The 20,864-nt window shown below is 40.7% G+C and overlaps 1 protein-coding gene across 2 annotated transcripts; it reads left to right on the forward strand.

Annotated features, from left to right (window-relative positions):
• The first annotated feature begins 1,175 nt into the window (after window positions 1-1,175).
• LOC110839168 (uncharacterized) lies at window positions 1,176-19,602 on the forward strand. Of its 2 annotated transcripts, none has more exons than XM_087353301.1 (6): window positions 1,176-1,266; window positions 8,187-8,539; window positions 9,287-11,629; window positions 12,395-12,875; window positions 13,456-13,588; window positions 14,632-19,602. In XM_087353301.1, the coding sequence occupies exons 2-6, from the start codon at window positions 8,239-8,241 to the stop codon at window positions 14,680-14,682; spliced, it is 3,309 nt and encodes a 1,102-aa protein (XP_087209427.1). In that variant the 5' UTR covers window positions 1,176-1,266; window positions 8,187-8,238; the 3' UTR covers window positions 14,683-19,602. The 2 variants fall into 2 exon arrangements, with proteins under 2 accessions (XP_087209427.1, XP_087209428.1); XM_087353302.1 differs by having other exon boundaries at window positions 1,182-1,266; window positions 8,106-8,539.
• Window positions 19,603-20,864: the final 1,262 nt, after the last annotated feature.

Raw genomic sequence — 20,864 nt, forward strand, 5'->3', positions numbered from 1 at the left:
TAAATTGGTCACCCAAGCCAGTAGGTAACTAGCAGCCTTCTTTTAAGGTTACCAGAGAGTTCCTAGAAGTCCTCTTCATCTTAATTCAATTTTAATTTTGGAGTGTGGGTTACATTAGTGCTTTTTATCTTAGTAATGTATTCTGAAGACAACTTGAAATTGAGATTTGTTTATGATTTTGAGGATTTTATGTTGCCATAAAAAATGAAAACAATTTGTCATGTTTTTCCAGAATTGTTTTATGTGTTATGACTAGAATATTGTAACTGTACCATATCACTGACACGAGGTTCTGTCTGTTTTGAATGAAGCTGGAATAACTCAAATTTAATTTTCATTCCTGAAATAGTCTCAGTTATATTTTTTAACTTGATAATCATATTTATTCTGAGTGTAACTAGTTGACTAAGATTGTCATTTCTTTCTGATACCTACTGTATAATGCTTATATTAGCTCTTTGAACTAATTACAGTAGTGGTATTTGCACATAATATCCAGAGTCTGTAAATTGATATCATGGGCAGATGACCAGTATTCAATGCCAGGAATTTCTGCATTGTATCCAGACTGGCTCTTGGGATCTACCCAGTTTCCTATCCCATGCATGTTTCGATTTCTTTCCCATTGGCATAAGCATTTGGAGTGTGAATTTTGCCACACACATACGTGTATATCTGCTTATAGGGGCTACTTTACCTTGTTCATCCAATGAAATACAGAAAAACATGTCAAAGTGACCATGTTAAACCTAAAGATTATCTTCGATGAGGTACAGAAAAGGTAAGGGTTATGTTGACCTGTATATAGAACATATAAACTCAGCTCTTGTTAAAAGCTGTAAGCAGAAAACAGTTTAATTAGTGAGGAAGGGTGGAAAGGGGCCTTTATAGCAGTAAAAAATTCTATATCAAAAGTAAATGCCCATCAAATAGTAATTACGAAATTAACAAATTTACGCCAAATGAAAATATACAGAAGTTATGGTTTCAGGGATGCTGGAAGTACATAAACTGATATTTTGTGCCAGAATAAATTGTGGAACAGTAGGACCTGTGCACCATTTATTATGAATTTTATATCCACTCCTTTATTTTGGTCTCCATGGCAATCGCGCACATTGATCGGCAATTGTTACTTCAATACACCCTCTATTGGTAGTTTCTTGAACTAGGCAGAAACTGTAAAGATTCGAAGACAGGGGAGTGTGCACTAAGTGTCCATGTTCCACCGCTTATTTCAATTAAATGGGATATCAACTCTTTAAGGTAAGTTCATTATTATGTATTTTATAATTGTTGAAGTACAGTATAGTATAGTAGGAAGATTTGTTTGGATACTAGAAGGAACGTCTATGTTGTGTTTCTGCTCTAAAATGACAATAATGACAGTCCGGCAAATTGATTTTTATAACGAAATTTATGCATAAGATATTATGTTAATTGTGATTTTTAAATGGTTAATTACGTTACGAGAGATTGACGTTTATAATTATTATACAAATTACTGATTTTTTAAGTGAAAAGTTTAGAAGATATGAAATTGCCTTATATGGGTTAAGTGTTTTAATAAGATACCGGTATGTAAAATGTTAACTGCCTGTTATTAATTGTGTTGTTTAATATAACGAGTGTTTAAGGAATTAACACAGTATAGTGAATTGTTTGCCACCTCATCTGAAATTACGACTCTGTTGTGGTCGTCTGCTATCGTATGCCGTAGGAAGTTCTGGCAGTACACAAAGCCGTGTATTTTACGTATATCCATTTTTACAAATCGTACTTCTAGTATCTCGTTTTTCTTCCTGGTGTCTAATTGAGGTTCGGACTTGTCTACGCTCCCATGGAACAAGGGATGGTGTTGACAATCGATGCTCAGTTAGTTGCTGCTGCAATAAATTCGCCTGTAATTGGGCCCAGGAGCTGCTTTTACGGAAGCTTGTGGGAATGCCTTCTACGTTGATTGCATCGTTAAATAGCCTGTAGGGTAACAGTGTCTGATAGTTTCATGATAACGGCTTGGCCTATATCCTTGAATATAATGCTAAACATAGAGAGAATATTAAGCTATTTTGTTCACACATTAGTGATTATCATGTGGAATTGTAGCACGCAGCTCCGATTCGTCTACAAAAACTAACCGCTCGACTTCTTAAAAAGACATTGTGTTGACTTATTTTTATAAAAAGTGCCGAATTAGGCTGCCGATTTCTACACACGTATAAAGTATTAATAAGCCGTGTTCACAACAATTTTGTCTTAACATTTGTGTTGGTGATAATACAGTATTAAATGTTAGCTTTTAGAAGTCCATCCGACAAGCCGCCAGAATTTGTGTATTCACCGCCCATATTAGCAATTTTGTTAATCCGTACCAGTAATGATATATTCCCTTCAGATTTTCTGACGAAAATTTTGTTTGCAGCGTTAAGTGTTTTTGGTAGGAAGTTAATTTTTATGTTTATTGTGTGGTGCCAGTTTGAAAATTAGTTAGTAGTATTCTTGATAAAAGAAAGCGTTTATTTAACTACATTTTATTTGTATGCCATTGTTGTCTCGTAGAACGTTGGAACTTGGTTGTACTGTAGGAAAGAACGGTATTTTCTTCAGTTGCATCCTGATTAATGCATGAAGTTTTGTTTTGAAGCATGTTTTATATCGTATCGCCCTTGAACAAGACTTCGTGTTGTATCTTAAGGCCTACGTACGAAGTTTGATGCGACATCCAGATACCGTGTTACAGGCAGCCCAGGAGGGGCCGTGCTGAAAGCCAGGTGTCTCGATTGTTTGGGGTGGGGGTTGGGGGGGGGGTGTTACGTGCGCGTATAAATAGTTTTCTGTTTAAAATTTGTAAATATGTGTATACACTATTAGCGTTCAGTTCAGGATATCAGTAAACGAAAGTTCAAACTGTTGCTGTCATCAGTTTAACTGCAAGAAACCGTCTTCCTGTAAACCAAACTGTGCGTGATTCGAGTATCAACAATTGGATGCCTTGAACATAGAAGGAAAAGGAAAATAGAATTTAATGGATTACTGTAACACAACTTCCGGTGTTTGACAACTTTTCACTGCCACGTTCTTGACAGTTCATTTTAGATTCTTCTCAATATACAAATTTACGTTCTGCACTTGAGTTCTTTTCTGAAAAAACTAATCAGGGCTCACAAATATCAGAGCCTGATAATTGGTTGCTAAACAATCGAGCTTCACTTGCATTCCACTTATGATTGTTAACGAGTTTACCAGTTCCAGCTCGCATTTCTCATCTCGCTCATGAGCGCTACATGCTCCGCCCATCTCGTCCTCCTTGATTTGATCATCCTAATAATATTTGGTGAGGTCCATCCCCACTAGGTCCAAATGTTCTCCTCAGCGCTCTGTTTTCAGACACCCTTCATCTCTGATCTTCCCTACGTATACGTGAGAGACCAAGTTTCACACCCATACAGAACAACGGGAGAAATTTTTCGACCATTGTCAAAGGTTTTGTGCAATTATGAGAATAAGAGAAATCTCAGAATTATTTTCACCTGCACGTTAACACCCCTAATTGTTTGAGCTGTGATGATGTACTAATCATCTGTGAGCTCGTGGATTAGGAAGGCGACAATCGTGGCAACGTTGTAGGCTATCCTGAAGAAAAGATAAGATGGAAAGTGTCAAATTTGAATCAGCTTTAAGGCATCGTTGTGAAACTCCTCAAATCGCTTTGTTCGCTCACCTCACGTATTCCTATCTGATGTTCAGTCCTAGCCAAGATCATCATGACACAACGATACGTCTGAATATTCAGAATTCTGGCGGAAGTGGAGAGGAACACGTCTTGCTGAGCTGTCAGTCGCTCAGCTGTTCATGGAATTACTCTTGTCCTCTGATACCCTCAGTCTGTATTCCTTCGCTTGAGTCAGAGATAAGTTTTTCACCCATACAAAACCACGCATAAAAATCGTCCTATTAGGACAAGGAAAGACAAATTTTCTGTACTGCAAAGAAACAAACATTTCTCGAACATAATCTGCTCTAAATTTTTTCGTGAATGAAATATAAGATTCTTACTGTCGTCTGTCTTATTTTTTAGGGTTTTGCTAGCTCTGTAAATGCCTTAATTTCTGACGAAGAAATATCGCGCGTTCTTTTATTTGTTATATCCAGAAGTTACAGGGGTCATATCGGTTTCCGAAGATGGTTAACGAAAAAGTAGTTGTACTCTCTTGAGTGCGATGGCCGATGGTGTAAGTTTCTTTCCCACAGGGTTTTTGAAGTCGGTGTTGTGTTCCGAAAAAGGACAGTGCCCTTTTTGGGTCATATCAGATATAAATATTCAGGGATAAGGCGTGCCTTGGCTTGTCGTGGTACATCGATTCACATCAGCGATGGAGCGTAGTCGTTCTTAATGGAACGCTGTCCGTGTCTAACTGAACCCTCCTCCGTTGGCTGACAACGGTGGAATTGTAAAGACAGCCTGAAATAATATTTTCAGACAATTTCTTCACCCATTATCGATGGTGTTTTGGCTTCACGATGAACTGTGCCACCAGACATTGTCATGGCTTTCGTATTACTGATTTATAAACGGGTTTTTTGTTGTTGAATATTTATGAAGGATTTAATAATTTTTGGTGATGGTGTTCCGGGTTGTAGCGCCGTGTAGTGTGGTAGAAGTTAACCGACGTTTCGGAGGTACTTTCTGCCTCTATCATCCGGGCGATGAATGATAACTCAGTTTAACTTGGATAACGATATTCATAGGCGTGTTATGGGCGCAGTTTTCAGTGCTGTGGCGGAATAGCTCGTCGGGGAAAAGGAGATCGAACTACGATCTCACTGTTCTGGACCTCGCAAGACCACGCGATGTCTTATACCTGCTTATGATTTGCCACTGCTCTCGAGTAACTTGGAGTGCCTGAGGAAGCTCGGGACGTAGAAGTGACCTAGGTTAACGTTCAGTTTTATAGAAACGCTCGCCGTACGGCATCGACGCCCAGCGTTGATATGGCAACGCCGCGTTGTGTCGTCACAGGGATCGATATTATTATGAAGCTTCATGCTTTCTATAAACCACTGTAAAAAAACATCCCGATCAGACTAAATATAGGTTTTTGGTGTCAAAATTAGTCACGGCCTTGTGTTTGACGACGTCTATTAGGTCCTCGGGAAGGCGGAGACAGCTTGGTGGAGGGGTGTGACTGTTCAGGGGCAGCTGGACTGGGAGCGTAGGTCAGGGGTCGCACGATGTGACCATGGAGAATTCAGAACCCTGTGGGTCTCTTCAAGGGTTGTAATGTTCTGAGTTCACTTCATCTAGCAACAGTAAGGCATAATTTGTGTGAACACATGAATTTTTGGGGCGGAAATGACGGAGGGGAATCCCCAGTCACAGGCCTAGCCACGTTGGGGAATCCTCAGTACCTACCATACTACACTGCTCAGAGTCCCACAAGACAGCTATTTTCATTGGTAAATGCCATTGGCTCCAAGACAGAATGTGTCTGAGAGGACTTTCGCTTCAGATCTCGACAACAGATCGGCTACTTTCGTGATTTTTCTCAGTTCATGAGATAAGTTACTTTTCCGTGGAGCGGGGCCCTGCAGGTGCGCAGAATCACGACTAGTCCTGCCATTAATTGTAATTAAATTTTATTTTACAGAAAACCATTACGAATTTACGATTCACGGGCCACAGTATCCCGTAGGCCGTAAGATGCCTGATTTCGTCTCTTCTGCATTAACTTCCAACAAATCATTACCGGAGTTTAAAGTAGTCTGTCGTCTTGGATGGGGCTGAGATTTTGAAGAGCGCGATAACTGGGTCTCGTAACTTACGGAACAGCTCAGGAAGACAGAGGGCGTCACCCTTAGGCGTTGAGTTGTAATCCTCGTACTATACTACTACTTCGTTGGATGTGACCCAGGCGCAGTGTCTCATCTGTTGCTGGGTTCCGGGTCAGAGCCACGGTAGCTCACTGTCATTCCACTACTTACGGACGTCTCACTGGGGGGCCCTTTGCCTGGGTGAATAGCCTCTGGTGTTGAGAATACATGGAGCTTTACCCCAGTTCCGACCAACGTCTTCATGAACTGATAATCGGTACAGAGGTAGCGTACTTTCCATCCTCAGAAGAGTGTGCCCCTTAGAAAACCACGCTGTCTGTATGTCCCAGTTTCAACTTTAGAACCAGTTAACCGATTTACATGAAACTTTGCATGAAAGGTTATGCTATTGAAGACCACCCCAACCTCGTACTTTTTAAATTCTTATTAACTAACTAACTAAATGGCTTACAGAACCCGAAGGTTCGTCACCGAATTAACCAAAGCCCTCCACCGGACTCTGTCCTGGGCCAGCAAAATCTAGTCTCCTTCAACTCCTATCTCCCATAGATCCCGCCTGAGATTATCCTCCCATCTACGTCTAGGTCCCCCAGCGGTTCTTCCCCTCAGGCTTCCCACACCTCTTGTCCCATCCATGCGCGCTACATGCCCCGCCCATCTCATTCTTCTCGACTTAATCGCCCTGACAATATTGGGGGAGCAGTACAGATTTTTAAGCTCATTATTATTTTAAATTCTTACAGTCTTGCTAAAGGTTGGTTAAGTAACTTTCGTTTTTATTAAATTTTTTGTTGTTTAAGCTCGCCGTATATCTCTTTCCGGATTGAAGAACCTTATAGGTCTAAGGTCAAATGTGGGTAGCTAGCCTCGTTCAGGACGATCGGAAATAAGTACGTCATTAATAATCCAATGCATCGAGAAGTGGCGTGTTCAGAAACCATTTTAGACTACATCTATCTTTTGTTTCAGGTCGTTAACTACTTTCTGATAGTTAATGACACGCCTTTTGATTACTTAAGTCACTCCAGTAATGCTTTTTTTTTTTGTCAGTGCACGACGAAATATGGATCCGTCTTTTTACACACTGTAATGATGACGGCTAAATCCGATTGTAATCATAACCCAAGTTGAAATTGGCTGTCTTCTGGGTCGTTGCGCTGTGTGTTTACGAACGTTTCAGAGGTACTTGCTGCCTCCATCATCATCGCTGTGATGACGGAGGCAGCAAGGACCTCTGACCTCGGACTCACCGCCGTGGAAATCTCAAATCGTAATCACCAAGCTGAATTACGTAAAGAAAAATTATGTCGTGTAAACAAAGAAAGTTAAATTCTTCATCAAACTACGTAGGCCCGTCTCCTCTAGTGGCACTGGGCCTGTATTCTACAGTCTCTGTGATTCTGTAGGTGCCACCATGCTGGTACTGACCGAACACCTCATCAGCTCTCAGTTTCCATTGATTTCGCACTCCGGGTCGCAGCGATTCCGGCAGACTCTTGTTATCGGGAGGTCCGAGGCTAGATGGTGCGTAATGACTGGGCCAGTATTGATTCGAGTAGACTGGCGGTCCAGAGGACGTTCTTAATTGCTGTAATTCAGTGGCAGAACTGAGTCTTCCTCAGGCAATCTGAAAGACAGATTTCGGTCGGCGGTCCAGTCTGCTGTGGGCTTGTCGTCAGACTGTGATTGGTTGTTGTCCCTGACATCAACGTTGAATAGGTTTTACCACTGTCTATTTTGGACTGATGTCAGTACGCGCGCATTTCTATGGAATTCGTCCAGTATGTTTCCACAGTTTTCCACAAGGTGGCTCTCGAGTATCTGGAAAAGTTTAGAAAATATTTCGGGGGTGGAGGTTCTCAGATTTATCTGAGAACCTCCACCCCCGAAATATTTTCTAAACTTTATGGCGTTACTTGGCTTGAAGCACGTTCCAGCTGTAATTGAAGCTTGTAGTTACGAACATTTGCTCTCGGAAAGGGAGTTATATATGAAACACGCAAACTTTCAACTCTGTAGCGATGTAGCAAGAGACCAGCTGAGGGGCTCTTCACAAGGAGGTCTCTGCTGCCTAAAGGCGCTGACAACCTAGTAATGCACGCGAACTAGCACGAGATTTTTAATCCTCAATTCTTACAGTAAAAATTGGCGTTCACTGCGGACCGATTTTGTATGCTGGGGATCCGCGGGTCGAAGCCCGATGTCCCAGTTGCTGCCTTATGAACGTGGCATGCCCCCGAACTGACCAATTCTTCTTCCTTCTGGCTTTCCAGTTGTCCGAATGTCCGCGTTCATCGAATGGAGGGCGAGGCCTGAGTCCATTGCAGTTGTCTGAGGCGTTGTTCTGTGTGCAGGGTCGGAGGAGGATGCCGCCATTAGCCTGATATGGAATGCTAGGTTCACGCTATGGCCTCGTCGGCTCCCAAGTCGAAGCTGAGCAGCTACATACAGCGGCGTATGGGACCTGCACCGTTCGCTTCATTCGAGGACCTGAGCGACGACCTGGAGAGCCCTGAAGAGAAGTTGCCCCTGTCACGGCCTCTGCCAGGAATCAGGGAGGACATGACCCTCATGTCACCCGGATCTGCGGGGGGCGGCCTGCAAACCCCGTCCACGCCACGGATAGACATCTCTCGGGCGAGTAGTTCGTCTCACCATGACAGCAACAACAGCAGGGACAGCTCCCCCGAGAGGGAGCTCTTTGCAGGTAGCGCACACTGGGGGGGGGGGGGGGGGCCTCATGTACACGTGCAGCTTTCGATTGTGGTTTTCTCTGCTGCTGTGTAGGAGGCTGGCAACTGAGTTTTACTCTTTGGTAACAGTTATTTTGAGCAAAGACTGTGATTATTGGTATTATAAAATTAAAATGTGTAGAAACAAGGTGGGAGGGAGAAAAACAGAATTTGGAAGAGAACACCTCCCATTTTCTTCATTTTATTCTTGTCTGTCTGTCAGATATGGTACTAGTGTTCCAAGGAAGTAGCAGATTATAATATTTGCTTACCAGACGTAAGTGCGAACAGGAATTATTCCCAGATTGTGTTTCACTTAATGCTCGGATTTTGCATTTTTATAATGGCATATTTTCTATTAAAATTACAAACCTATTAAACATTGACGCTGCGCCCTCCACGAAAACCTAGCTGCCTACGATTACTCGTGATTTTCAAAGATTGTGGTTTAGAAGAACACAAAAGTTCTCCCTATTTATCTCTTGTACAATGCAGAAAGAGTGAAAACGATACTTCAAAGTGGAGGACACGTAATTCAATAGATTTTTATTTTTGTGATTTTACACACCTGATTCGTGGTAGTGTTTATTTGTTACTCATTCAAGTTTTGTTATAGCGGAACAAGTCTTTCTTTCTTACATAACTTAATATGTAGTGTCTAACTAACCAACTCCATGTAACTTGTGGGACTGCTCTGGAATGTGTGCTCTCTCTTCCTACAGGTTCCATTGAAGGATCAGGCATCAAACTGGGACTCGGTTTCAAGGAGGAGGGTGCCGCAGACCTGCGCTCCAGCACGGAGGAGTTGGACTTCCACGAAGAGCCAGGCACTGTGACGGAGCGCGAGGCACAGCAAAGACGGGAACGTCGACTTATGAGGCAGCATCAGCAGGCAGCGGTGTTAAAATATGAGCTAGAGGCGCAGAGTGAAAAGGAGCGCAAGGACTCAGCCTGCAGTGACGCAGGTTTGCTCTCCATCAGTGGCCGCACTAGCCGCCTCTCCTCCGTCGGTTCGGGTGGATCTGGAGCCTCTCACATCTCTGGAATGTCACATCTCTCTGTGTTGTCTGGTCACTCTATGGCTTCCAGCGGGCGATCCCCTTCTCCCCACAAGATGTTGCTGGAAACCTCATTTTGTGGCAGCAAGCCCATCCCCATGCAAAGCGTAGATATAGAATCACCATCTAACAAGCATGAAACGGAGTCCCTCGAGAAGGCACTGCTGTCCAGACAGGTAGACCCCACTGTAGCAATTGTTGGGGATATAACAGTTGAGGAAGCTGTGCGGAAGAAGACTGTGTCTGAAGTCAGAGAGAAGCCACAAGTAGAGAATGTGCAGAAAAAATCTCAAACTAAAGACAGACCCCTGCAAGAGAGCGACACAGCGCACGTGGAAGAGACGCAGAAGAAGACCAGGGCCGAGGACAGGACCTCGATGGAAAAAGAGCCACCTTGCATGACGTACAGGAATGAGTGGCAACTGAGGGACCGTGATGAATGGGGTCCTCACACGAAGCAAAAACCAGTGACCTTAAACCTGTCAGAGCAAGGCAAGAAGCCAATAACATTTTCACAGTTGGTGCAGCAGCAGACTGCTGACGTGACATCTTCTGCGTCCCCAAAGCTGTCACGCCACACTGCCCTCAAAAAGACAGATGACAGTGGATCGCGGACTCCGTCTCCGTCGTCTGCGTCTCGGAAGAGCTCTTTCACAAGCTTATTCAAGCGCAATGAGAGTGGCATGCTAAGCCCTGAATCGCCCACTGTTGCTTCTGGTAAGCGTAAGTCAAGTGGCTTCTCTACGATTCTGAAGGAGGCAAGCGAGGGGCTGCGGGAGAGGAGCCGGTCCCGTAGTAAGAGCAGGGAGCGGGTCGTGCCCAGCGTGACAGTGGCAGCCTCTGATGTCAAAGGAAAGAAGGACTACAAGAACAAGAATGTCTTCTCATCACTTTTCAAGAAGCGTGATCGCAAGAAGTGGACCAAAACTACAGAAGGAAATACGATATCACCTGTGGATCTCTCCTCACCTGAGCAAAAGTTATCTATCATAGAACCAATCGGCAATGTGGAATTCACGTTCAACTCAGACGGGAACTACCAACCCTCAGAATATGGCATGATCCGCGCAGGAGAGAGACAGCAAGCTGGGGTATCACAGGACGTTGTAGATCACTTCACTAGAGATGATCATGTGCTTTGGGATGACAGTGCAATGAGAGATGATCGTGCAGTTTGTGAAGATCACGCAGCTAAGACTGATCATGTTGCTGTAAATGAGCTTTCCAATCGAGTGGCTAGAGTTGATCTCGCTCCTCAGCGTGATCACGTTGAAGAAGTTGTCATGACTCGAGGTACCCTCACAGCTATAGCTGATCTTGCAAATGAAGATAACCATGTTTCTAAAGTTGATCGTGCAGCTAGAACTGATAATGCCACTAAAGAAAATGGTATCCCACAAAATGAGAGTTTGCTGCCTTCTGAATCGGTGATGCTTCCGACGCTGTACCAGGATAAGATGGCCCTAGAGGACTCTCATTCACTAACTCTAGACAACTCACAAAGCCAATTTATGCCTTCTGAGGAGGATTCCAAAGTGACGATGTTGTCAGGGGTACCAGACTCTGCCAGCATAACAGACCATCATTCCTCTGAGTCGGAGAAGGACTCTGAGGCGGAGTTCCGACATACCAAGAAGAAGCAGCAGCCACCAGAGATAAAGCCTGAAGAGGAGGATCATGAGCGGAAGGGCCTGGTAGTGCAGCAGGACTCGTTCGAAGATGAATTACCTTATGTACCTACTACACTACCACAAGAGCGATCTGTGGCTGTGCCCATGGTTCCCATCAAACAACGCATAGCTGAAGTGAAGACTTGCCCTATTGAGCGCCCACGAAGCACCACGCCTATCAATCCGTCCCTGCTAGAGGACTACGTGCAAACTGAGGATGTGCGTGAACAAGCTATTGAGAAGATGCGAATATGTCTTCCACGAGAGGATTCAATTAGTGGACGAGCCAAGAGTCCACGGCGTGTTACAAAGACCTGGTTTGAGTTTGCTGAGCAAGGTATTCTGATATTATTAAACATTTCTACAATTAAACTTCATTAATTTTCAGTTCTGTAGGGAAGTAGACAAATTCTGTACAGCATAGAACAATTCCAAAAAGTAATAATATAAAGAATAATGACTCTTAGTATTAATATAAAATTATCTCTCAGAATGTTGTTTTGTGGATTTTCCAACTTGTTTAATCCAGGGAATTACTTGTTAGATATTTTGAAGGTATGGTTTATCTGTGCAGTGGGAACTAAGCTCATGGCTTAACTCCCAGACTGGGAGGATCATGACAGAGAAAGGCTGATGGATGGAGAGATATACACAGATATTCATGCCCTGGGCATCTAAGATTGTATGTACCATAAATAATACAATACCTGGAATTCCCTAAAATTATTATTTAAAATTAGGTTTTTATGTAGTGGTGTTTATGCTCATGTTCTGTTTCTAGTAACAGCAGAAAATCTCTCTACACTGTGTTTAATTCATATTTGTTAGTTTATTTAACAGCGTTTTCTCAACTGCATGGCTCGTATGACCTTGAGTGTGATCACTATGAAGGATGTAACATCAATCAGTCATGCACTGTCTTAACATACTGTCTCAGCGTTTGCCTGGATGAACCGAGTTAAACCATAAACAAAACTCTATCAGGATAGACAGCGCCAAAGCAGATTGCGGTGTTCTTCTACAAACATTAAATTGTGATGATATTATTGCCAACAAACTGAGATTTCAATGAGTGTTGATTACTACATCTGTGTTGCTACAGGTCTGCAAAGTCCACGTGAATACCGCAAACCGTCTCTGTCACAGTCATCTGAACGAAGTGTCTTGTCCCCATCTCCGCCCCCACCACCGCTACCTCCTCGTGCCCAGGCGACACCACCACCCCAGACTCCACCTCCAAAGCCCACGGGGTGGATCAATTTTGAAGAGATCCCAGAAAAGCGGAAACCTCCAAAACGGATCCAGACCATCCCTTCACGGGGCACCTTGGATCTACCGTCAGATTCTTCCAAACCGATAGCAGCAGAAAACACTGTATACAGTTACGTGAACCCTGAGGAGTGTAAATGTGAATGCCACGAGACAGCCGGGCAGGCCGCAGGACAGCAGCTTGCAGCATCTGCTCCACTTCCAGTGCCACCACCACCACAGTGTTTGCACAGTAGCATTATGGCCGCTAATGGGCAGTCCAACATATCTCGCCTCGATGTGGATTCTGCAGGTGATCGACATTCCTATATGAGGTGGGTGTAAAGTATTGAATGATGGTAATTAACAGGTTGTAAACTGTTTTGAAGCAAAGTGTGTGAAAGTCTTACTTATCGCTGTAACTACTTTGTAGTGCGTACTGCTCTGATACATACTGCAACTATTATAACTGTTTGGAAGCAGCAGTAACATTAATACACAGAATAGGAGCGGTAGTCATAATAATAGTACACGTAATAGTATTGCGGTAGTGATGGCCACAGCAGTAGTCATATCAATGTTTTCATCATAATTATATCACCAAAATTGTGACCATTCTTATTTGATTGTCATAATCATCATATAAACTTTACACTCGCTGTGTTATAAATTTCTTTACCATAAGCCCCCTACAGGAAGACATTGGAATGAAGCCATGGATAACATCACAGTAGCTATGATACTTGGTTACTGTTAAATACAATCCTGTTCTTGGTTTACTTAGATAAGCTCTAAAATCATCTTCTAATATGGCGTGCATTACAAACATTTAACATCTGCGCATGACCAAGAAAACTTTTAATCACAGTACCGTCATATTCCGGTCAAGATACTTCATACATCGTGTCTTTTCAGCGATTCATCGTACGAGTTCCCGAGCCCGTATAGCCTAGCTGACAATGCTGATTACTCTGAGGGTCTGAAGCCGATGAAACCATTTGGCATGGACCTGGATGTTACCAGCAACAGGAGCAGCATCATATCTCAGGTAAATGTGAACGTTTTATACGATAGTTTACAAGGGACAGCATAGTAGCATAATTAAACAAACACTAATTGTGTTGTATGTACGAGGCTCGTCCACAAAGTAGGTTTCCCTGGGGCCGTTTACAGAAACAAAACACAATTTCATGGAAATATTTATTGCAACAGATACAGCAAGTGTCCAGCTATTTTTCAACATATTCGCCACCGGAATTGAGACATTTGTCATACCGTGGGACCAACTTTTGAATACCTGTGTCGTAGAAGTCTGCCGCCTGGGATTGGAACCACTGTGTGACAACCATCTCCGCCTCTCTGTCATTCTCAAAACGCTGACGCTGACCGGACAGGAATTTCTTGAGGTGTAGGAAAAGATGGAAATCACTGGGAGCGAGGTCCGGGCTGTAGGGTGGATGATTAAACACCTCCCAGCTGAACTCCTGCAGGAGACTCGCTGTCCGTCGAGCCGTGTGCGGCCTATCGTTATCACTGACCGCACTTCACAGTCGGCGGGAGCTGGAATAAGAACCTCCATCTTCAACAGCTGCAACGATGCTACTGTGAGAACGCGGGAGGTGCCATTAGTGCAAGCGCCATGCTACGTCATTGCTCTATCACGTACGCACAGTCGCTTCGCGCAATATAAGGTTTGCTAGCTGTGGGACGAGTGGGAAACTTACTTTGTGGACACGCCTCGTATATGTCTTCAGCTTGTTGCATGTGACATAAATGAATTAGTTTTCTCACAGTATAAGGTGTCCTATAGAGTGTCGAAGAAAAAAATATGGAGTTCAGTGGAAAAATAGTTATTGACACAAGGAGAGAGAATGTGCAGACAGAAAAATTTACTTGCAGAACGCGTCAGGTTTTGACACATGAATCAATCCAACACAACACAGGACGGGCTTTACAATAAACTCGGTACATCTCAGTACAGGTTCCGTTCACAGCCCTGCAGACGTAGTGATGATATCTGGGCTCAGTCCGTGCCTGGTGTTGCTGTGTATACTTATTCTAATAGGAACACTTTTTATTCTATTTTAACAGGATGAACCACAATCGCCAGACCTTGGTTCTCCGAACGGCAATGAAAGTTAGCTCTCGTGAAGGAAGACTGTTGATGTTACTTGTTTTCTACAATAGTTGTTTTGTTGTTTCTGCTCAAACCATGAACCAGGGTGGCCACATTGTAGCGTAGCTCACTCATCACATGTAAGTCTCTAGTCTTTCGAGAGCAGCAATTTAGCAAGTATCATCTTTTTCTCTTACTATAACTTTGTGTCTCAAGGCTGTGCAAGCATGTTTATTAGTCTAAGGCACTCTGAGAGTCAGCAGGATTTCACAACCTTTCTTGAAGTTGCTGCACAGATCAGATCTTTTTATATAGTCTGAGTTACTGGAAGCATTATTAAATGAACCACAAGTAAATAAATAAAGTTTGAATTTATATGGAATTGAAAATTGACCAGGTCTAGAGCTTGCAAAATTATTTTTTATTATATGCATAGACAGGTGCAAACTGGCAGTCCTCTGACATATGTGGGAGTTTCACTTTAGCAAATTAATGATACGCCACGCGTGAAGACTTAACACCAAATCTTTCTCAGAATTTTTCCATAATGAGTAAGGTTCATACACAAATTTACATTTGTATTAAATACATCCTAATGGAAGTGAAGCTATACAATTTTATATTGTAATCGACCTTAATTATTTGTAATCTTTGAAGAATTTCAGTTTGCTTTTTTATAAATAAAAGTAAACTATAATTACTTCAGTGTTATTTTTCAGACATTATAAGTCTCCATCAAAACTTTAATATCAAGACATAATTAAATAACAAGTGAGCAGATCATAAAGTAAATAAATTAACAGGAAAGATATAAAACAAAATGTTTATCTACTCAGTAAATTTTAACATTTGGAAAAGAAGAACAACTGTTTTCCTCTTGTTTTTTTATCCATTTTCATATTTTCCTTTAACTCAGTTTGATATTTTATTTGAAATTCTATTCGTTGGATTCTGTCACTCTGTTTGTCTCACAGAAAGAATCAGAACTGTCAGTATATACTTGAATAATACCATATTTTACTTGCTATGTCTACAGAGGTATTTGGAAAGGAATTTTACATATTTGTCAATTGTGGTCTTATGGGTTGTGATGCTGAGTAGTCTTGTTATGTGGGTACCAACATTTCAGAGGTACATGAAAATAGAGGCAGTATGTTCCTCTGAAATGTTGATAACCACCTACAAGACTACACATCACACACAACCCATAAGACCACAATCAACGTCTTCAATGCTACGAGAACTAAATCTCTCCTCGTCAACATCAGCTGCAAGGTTTAGGCCTTTTGACCTGTTCTGATACCCAGGTTAGTCAGATTTGATCCTTCATCTCTTTGGTGGTCGACCTGTCTCTTTTCTTCCTTTAGGGTGGCAATCAGACAGCTTACAAGGAGTTTGATTAGTTGGCAATATTAAAATATGTTTATTCCAAGCAGTTTCGTTGGTATACTTTTACTTTCTCCTCCATGTTGGTTCTTTCCTAATATCTATGTTTCTCCTTTTATCCATTCTTTCACTTTCTTAAATCTCTTATATATACATTTAATTTTCTTTGCTTATGCCAAAGTCTGCTGCAGACAAATGGAAGAGTCTGAATTGTGTAATCAAATTATACACGGCATTGCAATATATTTATTATAGCTGAATTTTTTAGGGCGTTGATTCTGATGTAGAATCACAATTTTATTACTGGATCAATTGATGAACAGCAGCAGGAGCGTAGAAATTAAAACTGAAGACCAGTAATTGGGTGAGGCAGTTTCAAGAATGTGGTGGTTCAAATCTGTATTCCCAAATTTTATGCAGGATGCTACCATCTTGTAAGCGTAGAGAGCTAACATGGCCAAGCCTTGCATATTTAGGCCTAAGCTCAATCTTAGATTTATTGCGAAGACTGTTTATATTTCAATTCTGCATTAGACTTTTAGACTAAAACAAAGGTCCGCTATATGTGATTTGTTTATCAATAGCTTCTTTCATGGGGAGTTAGTTTTCATGTACTTTCCAAGAACCTAATGACAGTCGCTTAATATTTCATACGTATCAGATATCTCACAATTAAATAATATTTAGGAATTCCATTTCTGGAATATTGATTAAACAAACATATTTTTCTACTGTAGAGAAAATGTAATAACAAAGAGAGATTTTACAGAATTATTCTCTTTAGAAGTATATTTCTTTTGTTTTATAGTGGAACCTAATTTTTATGGCAGCAGATTAAACAAATTGTTACTCATGAATGAGAGATAAATGCGTGCTTAAATTTGAAATGAATATGTTGATCCAGGAATTGACTGAGCCCAGAAAAGCTGCATTGAGTCTTTGCCCTGTGCCACTTACCTCCCCATCTTGCAGTAACTATTTTCATTACATTGAACAAATATTCCTTCTTGCATGAATATCTGAGTTCTTCTTTTGTTCGTAATGCCCTTGTTGAGATATATTTCATCATCACAATATGGTAAAACATTTTTGTGTGCTTTTCTGATTTCCACTGTTTCATTCAGTCACATTTGTGCCATTCTGTCAAGGATATTTTCCAGCCTGCAGAATGATTACTTTCTCATGCATGTTTCCAAAACAACAGGTTTCATAGGTACCTATGTATGACTGCAAATGTTGATGAATATAAATCATTTATGTTGAGCAAACAAAAGCAAACTTCTGGTTTTTCAGTTTCTAAATGATGATTGCTCATATATCCTTTTTATATTGGTTAAGAACTGATATTTAAGCGTGGTGGAAATTTGTTGGATATCCAGAAAAAAATCTGGTTTTATCAGCCCAGATATCATGTCTTACACACAGACAATATTTTCTCATTGCACTGGCTGTATAGAAACAGCCTCTTTTGAATCTATTGCAGTGCAGACACTGTCGACAGAATATACTACTAATACAATTTAACAGGAACATTTTTTTAATTTTATCAAAATCACTGCAGAATCTGATTTTATTTACATAATATTAGTATAGGTTGAAATGTGCCTCTCCTCATATGGTTTTTCCCTAGATGGCCCAAGTTTCTTCAGTCACTGGAATTATTTCCCAGGATTCATAAGCCGTGTCCATGAGACGAATGGTAGCGATGAAAAACACACACAGACATTCATGTCACAACAAACATTTAAACTCATAATCCTAGTGTTCGCTTGGCCTAAGACTTTGTCTACCTGAAACTTCAGGGCTGCTGCAATAAGTAGCTTGGAATGTACATTTTATGAAACTGTTATTCAGTGGGAAATATGAGCATCCTTGTAGATCTTAAAGAGTTTTTATGCTTTCATATTATTGTATATAAACAGTTGCCTGCGGAGATTCACATTCAAGCCTTACAAAGTTTATTTTAAACTGTCATTATAAGAATTTGTTTTATTGTCTGACGTGAAGACGGAATACAGATTTGATTCAAGTGACTGACTACCTTGGAGTGCCACAATAGTGTGACCTAAGTAATTCTAAGGAACACCACAATATGTTGGCCTCATCGGTGTTCTGGTGCTGTGGATGTTATAGAGAGAAACTTGTGATTTATATTGTGGAAGAACCAATGTAAATAACTACTGAATATCAATAGACATGACATTAATTCTCGGTTTGGATAAGAATTTGGGATCAACAGTTGTGGTCACCCTAGTATGGTACAAAAAACACTCAGAACTTTGTTGGTTTAACCAGAGTGTTTCGGACATGAATTTAATCTCAGTCTGCACTGCCTGCTCTCAAGTATGAGACTGGGCTCTTAATAAGGATATCTAATGGACTAACAGTTGTGTATGATTGGTTGTTTGTTCTACCGAAGGAAACAAGTGGAATTTCTAGTTGGTTGTGCCAGATGTGATTGATGCTTTGGAGCTTACATCTTCTACTTCCTTGAGAAGATCAGACCAATACACTTGACAGGTCTCTGCGTTTCAGTCTGTGTTACAGAAGCTTGTTTTAAGTTGACAAGAAGAAATGTGGGTAAAGGCAGAATAAAACATTTGCTGCAGAAAGAAGAAAGTTTTTTGCAGAATAGTTTTTATCAACACCCTGCACTAATGTGGTGGCCTTCAGGTACTGATCTCACAGCTCTGTTTACATTACTTCTTGTCCTTATGTTTTTGCTGTTCCAGTATAATGTGTAACTTTGGCTTATCCCCAAAAGTCAAAGTTTATAGTTTATTACTATTATGGATATTATTATTATTGTTATTATAATTGTGCCATAATCAAGAGTTTCATCTGTTTTATTTATTTTTTCTTTCCTTCCTTTTTTAATTACCATTTACCATTAAGTATGTTGTGGTATGTTACTACGAAATGAATATAAAACTTAATTACAGGAAAGAAGATGGCTGTCTTCTGGGTTGTAGCACCATGTAGTCTAATGGAAGTTTACTAGTGTTTCAGGGGTCTTAGCCGCCTCCATCATCAGAGCAGTGAATCCACATAATGAAGGCAGCAAGGGCTCTGAAACATTAGTAAACTTCTTTCAGATTACACAGAGCGACAGCCATTTTTGTTTACCGCTGTGAGGACCTGAAATCCTACTTAATTACAGGATAGTTTTTGTTACAATATGAATTTCATATGAATTCTGTTTGTCTGAAGACATGTTAACCTTAACTGAAATGTAAACTGTATGCAAAATGCTATGTGCATTTAATTTATAAGTTTGTAATATTAGAACCAGATCTGTGAGACACTGTGCAGACGTTGTAAAACAGTTGAAAGGGAATACAGGAACAAACTACACAGGTCATCAGATGCTTTGTTGTTATTTGTTTGAGACATTCTCAATACTTTCACTAGGACAAGTGTCCTACTTTGTGGTTCAAGTAAGCATTTAAGAAATTATTACAAATAATATATTTAAATTGTTCTGTAAGTAATATGTTTATAAATAAACAAATTTATAAATAAACAAGATTAATACACAATTATTAAAATGTTTAAAACGATGGCACTGTTTTTCATGTTTTTTGATCATCATTTCTCTCGTACACACAGAATTTATTCAACTAAAATCGAATGGTGACAATACACGTTTGAAAAATTTACACAAATAGTTTATTTAAATTAAGCACATTTTAATAAGTCTAATGTGTTTAAATGAAACCTATAGTAAATTCCGTGTAGGTAGACATTTGACACATTTTCTATTCAGAAGTGTCTAAAACAAGGAGATGCTTAATCACCATTGCTTTTAAACTTTGCCTTAGAATATGCAATTAGGAAGGTCCGAGAAAACCAGCTAGGCAGAAATTGAATGGAACACATCAGCTTCTGGTCTATGCTGGGGCATAATATAAGTACATAAAGGAGAAACAGAATCTGTAACTGATGCTAGTAAGGAGGTTGATCTAAAACCATAAAGATTAAAATACACCAAAGTATAATTTTGCCTCCAGTTTTGTGTGGGTAAGAATCTTGGTCTCTGACACTAAGGGAGGAATGTAGACTGAGGGTGTTTGAGAACAGGGTGCTGAGGAGAATATTTGGACCTAAGAGGGATGAGATGCTATGAGGCTGGAGAAAGTTCATAAGTTGTACTTCTTGCTCGATATAATTTGACTGATCGAGTCAAGGTGGATGAGATGAATCTGGCATGTAGCTCTCATGGGAGAGAGGAGGAATAAATAAGGTCAATTGAAAATAATTATTCAAATAAATTATAACGACAATCACCCCTACAGTGCAGAACTACTTTAAATTATCTTTTATAAATTGGTTATATTACAAATCGAAAGAATTTAAATAAAATACGCAGTAGTACCAGTGCTGCCAACTTGTATTAATTCAGCCAACCCTGCTGCTTCGCCAATAAAATTAACGCCATTTTGAAATTCCGGCTCTTATCCAGTTATTATCAGAGTCGAGGAGGTATGCATGCAGCAAGGGACTATTTTGAACATCATTTTTCTCATACATTCATAATCGATTTTGACATATATCGAATAGTTGGTGAGACAGCCGTCCTGGTGCACCACCATCGGCACCAGATAGTTCAAGGAAGCATTTACAATATTATAAACAATTGTGTATTTCAAACATTCAAATTAATAATTTTATAAATAAATATCTCCAGATTTATTCTTGCGATCTGATGCATATGCGCTCTTTGGACGAGTTGTAAAACAGTCTGTGAATATATTAACGTTGTTAACACCCCCGTACTACAGTCCATGAGGAAATGAAGCATTTTAGTGCATGTTCTTTATTA

This window comes from Zootermopsis nevadensis, unplaced genomic scaffold (genome assembly GCF_977971745.1).
Source record: "Zootermopsis nevadensis isolate Lab colony 2312 unplaced genomic scaffold, Znev_1.0 Znev_ptg000022l, whole genome shotgun sequence".
In the NCBI taxonomy this organism is placed as follows: Eukaryota; Metazoa; Arthropoda; class Insecta; order Blattodea; family Termopsidae; genus Zootermopsis; species Zootermopsis nevadensis.

Coding starts and splice junctions, on each gene's coding strand:
- LOC110839168 (XM_087353301.1), top strand. CDS start 8,239: ATGGCCTCGTCGGCTCCCAAGTCGAAGCTGAGCAGCTACATACAGCGG. Junction 11,630..12,394: donor GTTTGAGTTTGCTGAGCAAG/GTATTCTGATAT, acceptor GTGTTGCTACAG/GTCTGCAAAGTCCACGTGAA. Junction 12,876..13,455: donor GATCGACATTCCTATATGAG/GTGGGTGTAAAG, acceptor GTGTCTTTTCAG/CGATTCATCGTACGAGTTCC.